This window comes from Ctenopharyngodon idella, chromosome 9, assembly GCF_019924925.1.
Source record: "Ctenopharyngodon idella isolate HZGC_01 chromosome 9, HZGC01, whole genome shotgun sequence".
Lineage (NCBI taxonomy): Eukaryota > Metazoa > Chordata > Actinopteri > Cypriniformes > Xenocyprididae > Ctenopharyngodon > Ctenopharyngodon idella.
The window spans coordinates 14,662,979-14,670,219 of NC_067228.1; the positions used below are offsets into that span (position 1 = coordinate 14,662,979).

The window sequence follows — 7,241 nt, forward strand, 5'->3', positions numbered from 1 at the left end:
CTTGAAAAAGGCAGTTGCTAACAAGTGGTTAAATGGAACTACAGAGGCTGTCAGGGACATTTAACATCATTGCATCGAACAATAAAACTCACCTACTCACAAATCGGCTTTTACAGCCTTGCCGTGTTCATACTGAATTTGTTGTCCGTTTATAGCCTAAGTCTAGCTTTTTACTTCTGGAAATTGTTTTTATGCTTCAAAATCTATCAATTTGTGTGGTTTTTACAACTTTTTTTCTCCACAAATGAAAATTATCTTGAATGTGTAAGAATCACACTTGAATGTGTTGGTCACACACAGGTTATTTGCAATAACCCAAAACTCAATGGAAAAATTCTATTTGCTTTTTGTTGAGGAACCCAGGGTGATGCTAACATTTGATTTGGCCAACAAAAATATATCTTCCTTGCAGCATTCTATTCCCACATCCAACATTACCTGGAATGTGGTATTAGGAAAAAAACAGAGCTCGGTGACACTGGTCAGCCAAAAGTCGTCTTAGACGTGGAGAAAGCTGATGCATTTTCATGAAAGACTGAGATAGAAATGTATTTCAAAATGCAAAAAAAAAATGACACCAGGATCACTTAATATTTGAACTTTGATGTATTTACAATAGAATGGTAAAGCCAACTCAACCACAAAACTAATAAAATAACAGCCAAGACAGAGCAAACAACTGAGTGTGATTTGATATATTTGGCTAAAAAAATAAAAAGGAACAGACCATTAAAACCCATCACAAATGAAAACAAATGACAAATACAAGATAAAAATGTATAAATGGCTGTCTGTGGCATTACACACAAAAATACCAAAAAAAAAAAAAAAGTAGTACATAACCTTGACATTTCTGAAAATAATTTTCCTTGAATTCCTCACAATCATAATCAGCAAAACTCCTGTTCTTTAAAACAACAGTAATCGTTTTACAAAGCAGATGAGAATTTACATCAAATAGGTCTAGTAACCCATTCAACGCTTAAGATTAAAAAAGAGACAGCAAACTATTTGGCAGATCATTCTTGATATATGTAATTTGCTGATCTAAAAATATAATTGCGTTTATCTAGCCCTCACTTTCTTCATCCTCTACTGCCGTGTAGATACTCTGGTTTCTCCGTTTTATTTGAGGTGTGCCACCCGTGTGACTCGCGAACCCCTGTGCCGTCTCACCACTGGTGCGTTTGGGGACCCTGGCTGGTGTGAAACCCCCCTCCTCTTCTGAGCTGCCCTGAGAGAGAGAGGCTGAAGGAGGGGGAAGAGAAAGAGGCTGTGAGAAGCGTAGTGGAGCCTCCGTCTCTGGTGCAGCACATGGGGGCGGTAAGATCAGTCTATTAGCTGTCTCTCGCTGGGGGCTGCTATCTCTATCGCTGTCCTGGCTCCCCATCTGCCCTTCTGGAACCACTGCGTCTGTCCCTTTCTCTTCAGCACATCCTACTCCCTCGTCCTCTTCCTCCTCCCATTCGTCTTCAATGGTGATTTCATCAGGGTTGTAGGAGCTAGAGAGTCCGGAGGTGTCAGTGGGGTACTCACTCGGTTCATCTACGCTCCCAGTACTGTCCTCATCCTCCTCCTCTTCAGTCGCACCTGTGGCGCCCTCCTCCCCGTAAGTCTGCCCATTTTGCCCAGCCAGGATGTAGATGTCCGTCAGGCCGAGGGTAGCACACAGCTCTGTGGTTTGGGGGTTGGTGGAGTAGGCTGGGTGGGCATTGGGTTGAGGGCGGCTGGGGTCGTAGGCGGGCACCGTCAGGCTGAAATTTTCAGGGATGCAGAGGTCACCGCTCAAATCGCTCACAACCTCCATCATAGCTTCCTCTGACGCACTGAAATCCCACCTAAAAGATGCAGAAATATAGGTTGTAAAAATACAAATTAATTTATATGCACCAAATTTACATAATTGTGAACCAGATTAATATAGTAATTATTCCGATTACACATGCATGTGATGTAAATGTGTTAACCCATTTGTCATAAACCAGTTAAGCCAAGTTCTCAATATGGTATATGCCTATATTAACTCTGATATTACACTAAACTGACCCCAAAAGTTTGAGGTCAGTATGTTTTTTTTTTTATTAAAGAAATAAATACCTTAATTCAGCAAAGATGCATTTAAATGATCAAAAGTGACAGTGAATGTTAAAAAACCTTTTATAACATTACATTTTATAACTTTCTTTTCATTAAAGAATCTTGAAAAAGAATGTGTAATGCTATTTCATGCATTCTGACTTATTTACACTGTTAAAGAGTTGCATTCTCATGCTAAACATGGCCAAAGTTTCAAAACACGAGTTGGACGTATGACGGAGTATTTCTGTGCCAAATCCACTACTTCCGGTTTCGGTACAGGATTCTGAGAGTTTTTTTTCGAGTGTGTCCTGTATGACATCAAAAGAGAGCGGAATTCCTTGTATAGGCACTTCTCCCTGATAAGCGTGCACACACACATCACCCAGAGCAAGAACAAGAGCAAGCCAACGCGCTTCGTTCGGGTTACAGAAGCCGAGAGATTTTTCAACAATGGCTGTGTCCCAATTCAGGGACTGCACCCTTTGAAGGCTGCATACATCATCGAGGCAGTCTCATTTAAGAAAAATAACCGTTAGATTGCAATGTAAGAAAGAAATTACAGTATTTTACACCTCACAATGAATGTCAATTTTATTACGATTACTTTTCTTAAATATGACATCCTTGATGAAGTATTCAGCCTTCAAATTCGATCTCCGAAGGACGCAGCCTCCGAAATGAGATACAGCTCCTGTCACCAAAGGAGTGTGTTTCTGGTTGTGAGGGAAAGATTTTCAGCTTCCCAAAGAACCCAGCGTCAAGGAAACAGTGGATGAAGTTTGTTTTTCCGGGGCAGCAACGGAGTTGTGCATGTATGTTTGTTTGTTCCCGGGAATTCGGCTTTTTTCAGAAAGACTCGGTTTAGCGTATCTATCTTTTATAAATATGACAAAACTAAAGACTTTTCGGAGATATGAAGGATGCATTGTTACTCTAGATGTACTCAAGATTAACATGAGATTGGCAGAAACTCTGTGTGATACCCCCCCTTTAAGCATAAGAAATATATTAAACTGTTTTAAACATTAATAACAAGAACAAATGTTACTTAAGCAGCAAATCAGCATATTAGAATGATTTCTGAAGGATCATGTGACACTGAAGACTGGAGTAATAATGCTGAAAATTCAGCTTTAATCATTTTTAAAATTGTACTAAAATAGAAAAACAGCTTAAACTGTAATAAATTCAGTATAAATTTATTTTTGATAAAATAAATGCGTCCTTGGTGAGCATAAGAGACTTCTTCAAAAACATTAATTCTGTATCTTGTAAACATCTTTTTTTTTTTTTGGAATATCCAATTACACATTCAAACAAAAGTAACTACGATATAGGAAATTGTGACAAAAGTGACTATGAACTATGAGAACTATAAGGAACACAGGCAGCTATGACAATTAAGATAATTCATCCTATCAAATTGCATCTCCAGAAGAGACTAGCGGGAAAAGATCCGAATTTATTGGGAATATGCTAATTACTGGAATATGCAAATAGAATGAAGGCTTAACAAGTAATCAAATAACGACATGCATGTAAATGTGGTTATTATTGTGATGTGGTCTGTACCGGGTGTGTAGTCCGTTGTCTTGTGGGGGGTTCCAAAAATTGTGTGATGGTTTCTGAAGTCTGTCTGTTGCTTTCAAGATGGCCAGCCACTCTGGGTCATACTCGAGGTGCTCAGAGGAGCCCGGTCTGTCTGCTACCTCCACAATCTGCAATATCAAAACCTTTATTCACTCACAAACATCTACTTCTTGGTCTACTACTAGATCTACTACTTGGATCCCACAATATTTGGTCAAATTGGATCTTGAAATATGCTTGTTGATGGAAACTGCAGGATCATTACCTGAAGGAAGTCTCGATGTGGAAGACATTTGTCAAGTGAGAGAAACTTGGTGATCTTTGGGGCAGCGTTATTCTTAGCCTGATGTGACAAATAGCTTGTTGTTATTTACTTTTCAATAAGTAGTAAACTCTGATATCTACATCTTATCTTAGGCCTGTTTAAGACATTTCATGAATGTAGCAGGTAACTGCAAGAGAGAAATAAAAATATATACATATATTCAATTTATACAATATATAAAAATATTTTTAAAATATTTATCTCTTAATATTTTCAGCTGTTTGCAGATACTGCCGTTCAAAAGTTTAGTAGAGGTAAGATTTAGACTGTTTTCTATATTGACTATATTGATTATATTTTAAAATGTAATTTATTCCTGTGATGGCAAAGCAGAATTGTCAGCATCATTACTCCAGTCTTCAGTGTCACATGATCCTTCAGAAATCATTCGAATATGCTGATTTGATGCTCAAGAAACAATTATTATTATTATCAATGTTGAAAACAGTACAATTTTTTAATCAGGATTCCTTGATGAATAGAAAGTTCAAAAGATCAGCATTTATTTTAAATAGAATCTTTTGTAACATTACTGTCACTTTTGATCAATTTAATGCATCCTTGCTGAATAAAAGTATTCATTTCTTTCATTTTTTTCCAAAATAAAAAACAAATTCTTACTGACCCCAAACTTTTGAACGGTACAAATAATGTTACAAAACCTTTCTATTTCAGATAAATGCTTTTGAACTTTCTATTCATCAAGGAATCCTGAAAGAACATTGATAATAATAAGAAATGTTTCTTGAGCAGAAACTCAGCATATTTCCCAAAAAATTTTTTGTTGTTGAAGTTGAAATCAGACACATCCATGTATTAATGCTCTCATGCTCACAAGTCACAAGTCAAGAAGGCAAAATATTTGTCTGATCATGATTAGTCTAATGACAACCTAGTGGATTGAATACAAATCATGTTAACATGTTCTAGATAATCAAGCTTTTCTTAAGTTTATATTGCCAGCAAATGATTGTTAATATATTTGTAAGATGTGTAAAAAAGGAGCTTAAATCTAGTGTATCTGCAACAGCGTAATCTTTGCAATGGTAACTGAAGGCTTGTATTTGTCAAAACCACTGACCCACCTCGTGCTGCATCAGTGCAGCAAACTTCACGTGCAGGTGAGCTGAGAACCAGTAGCTGGGCTGCAAGTGGTCTAGGAGCTCTGCAGCAGCAGGGCTGCCCAGGGTGCCGCTCTCCACTTCCTGTCTGAGAAACTTCTTCTTGTGCAGAAGCTGATTTGTGTTGCCGTAGTGATAAATGCCTCTCGGCCAATCGTGCGTCATGAAGACGTCTACGGGCATCTTGATCTTAAGGAGTAAGGTTAGTAATTATACATGGGAAAAGTATTTTGCTAGGCCATCTTTTTATGAATTAATAATTATTTCCTGATTTTTCTTGATGCATATAAAATGCCAGATCTTTTTTTCTGAATCTGCATCCTTATTATTGAATGTTAAGATGTTTACTGATGCATTTCACATTACAAAGCTTTACCTGCTTAAGTTTGAAGACGTCAATGTTCCTTATGTGGTACACGCTGCGCAAGGTTTCTGGGTTGTATGGCGGAAACTCAAAGTGTCCTTAAAGAAATTGCATAAAAATTGTTAAAAAAAATGCATATTTGGGCCTTATAACACAATTGATTTGGAATTCTTAAAACTCACCTTTCTTGTAATCGTGGGATTTAAATATTCCAGAAAGACCGCCAATCCGTACACCTCTAAAGCGTACGACGCCAGCATAACCTGAGTAATGAGGAACATCTACTGAGAACTGCTATTTAAGCCAAGTACTACCAAGAAAACCATAAAAGTATGAGAATATTAACATTGAAACACAAAAAGTATACTACTTTTATTAATCTAACTACATATTAAAGTAACAATGTATGCATTTGTGAGTATGAGCCGAAGATCTCACCCAGGTAATAGATGTTTGGGGCCACCCAGCCTCCATACGGAAGCTCCTGCAGATGGTTTGATGCCTCATGATTTCCGCCAATGAAAATCGTCAGGACAGGAGCCTTCTTCTCACCAGAGTAGTACCTTGGAAAACCCATTGTCATGACATGAGAAACAATAGTTGACCAATATCACCAACAGAATATTTTCTTATAATTAACTCAAAAGTATTTTATTTGACATCAAAAATAAAAAAAATATGCAATCTCTGTGCATACTGTCTCTGTAGTACAGTCAATTGTTCTTATTGAACTGACTGATTAATACATATCTATATGCCAATTTTTCTGCCTATCTGTCTATCCAGAAACTAATACCAGGTGTTCCCTTACTTGTAAAAAGTTTGCATGTGTCTGTATTTGGCAGGCACCGCCATGCACTTCATGTCTCCTTCATTTCTGACAGCCTGGAAGTCTCCGCAGCACAGAAGCAGGTCCACCTTCACACCTTCTTTATTCTCCAGGTAACTGATGCTCTCGTATATCTTATCCAGTTCTCCATGACAACAGCCTTCAACTGCCACCTTCATCCTTATTTCTCTAATCCACAGCGTTACACTCAAAGACGACAAAACGCGTTACCCATCGGTAAGCCTTTACATCTTAATATTTTGACATAATTGTGCCAGCAGCCGCTTTGCCTCCTTGCACACACATGCTACTCTACTCATGCGCAGAACAGTCATGTGACCAGCGCACCAAATGCATTTTTTATTCTTCATCCACACTTTCCGTAATTTATATTCGTTCTTCATTTTATATATAATACTTGTAAAAGCGATATTAAAACAGTAAATTATGGAGGTATATGTGGAACAGCGATACAAAATGTATAATAATATTATTTGTATAAGAATGAACTAATAATAATAATATTGATTTTAGATTAAAATAAGGGTAGAACGCCGGTAATATTTAATTACATTTTATTAACTGCACCAGTAGCACCAGACATACAGCTGACATAACTGACTAAACGACTGCTGTCTATCATCTACTCTTCAGTGGCTTGCTGAATGTTCTTACTGTCTATTATTATTATTCAACCCAATTTGTTTGTGTGTGTGTTTATGAATTTGGCTAATAATTTTATGCCACTGAAGCACTCTGAATTTGAAACTGAAATTACAGTGTGGAAAGTGCAGCCAGGTGCTTTGTCACATGGTATATGTTACTTTTCATAGCGATGTTCGGAGTGGACCAATCAAATCCACTTGTGTTTAATAAACAAACGATTTCTTTAATCAATTTAAATTATGCTGCTGAATTGAATGGTCTTTTTTA

The 7,241-nt window shown here is 37.3% G+C and overlaps 1 protein-coding gene across 1 annotated transcript; it reads right to left on the reverse strand.

Annotated features, from left to right (window-relative positions):
* Positions 1 to 587: 587 nt before the first annotated feature.
* On the reverse strand, positions 588 to 6,660 carry dbr1 (debranching RNA lariats 1). Its single transcript, XM_051906206.1, has 8 exons — positions 6,291 to 6,660; positions 5,918 to 6,042; positions 5,662 to 5,742; positions 5,492 to 5,577; positions 5,080 to 5,304; positions 3,935 to 4,012; positions 3,652 to 3,797; positions 588 to 1,838 (listed from the first exon to the last, which is right to left on the reverse strand). The coding sequence occupies exons 1-8, from the start codon at positions 6,485 to 6,487 to the stop codon at positions 1,070 to 1,072; spliced, it is 1,707 nt and encodes a 568-aa protein (XP_051762166.1). The 5' UTR covers positions 6,488 to 6,660; the 3' UTR covers positions 588 to 1,069.
* Between the last annotated feature and the right edge of the window lie 581 nt (positions 6,661 to 7,241).

Excerpts from the sequence above, each read along its gene's own strand:
- dbr1 (XM_051906206.1), bottom strand. The coding sequence starts at position 6,487 with ATGAAGGTGGCAGTTGAAGGCTGTTGTCATGGAGAACTGGATAAGATA. Across the intron at positions 5,305-5,491 it reads ACGTCTTCAAACTTAAGCAG|ATCAAGATGCCCGTAGACGT; the intron begins GTAAAGCTTTGT and ends TTACTCCTTAAG. Across the intron at positions 1,839-3,651 it reads GACAACGGACTACACACCCG|GTGGGATTTCAGTGCGTCAG; the intron begins GTACAGACCACA and ends TGCATCTTTTAG.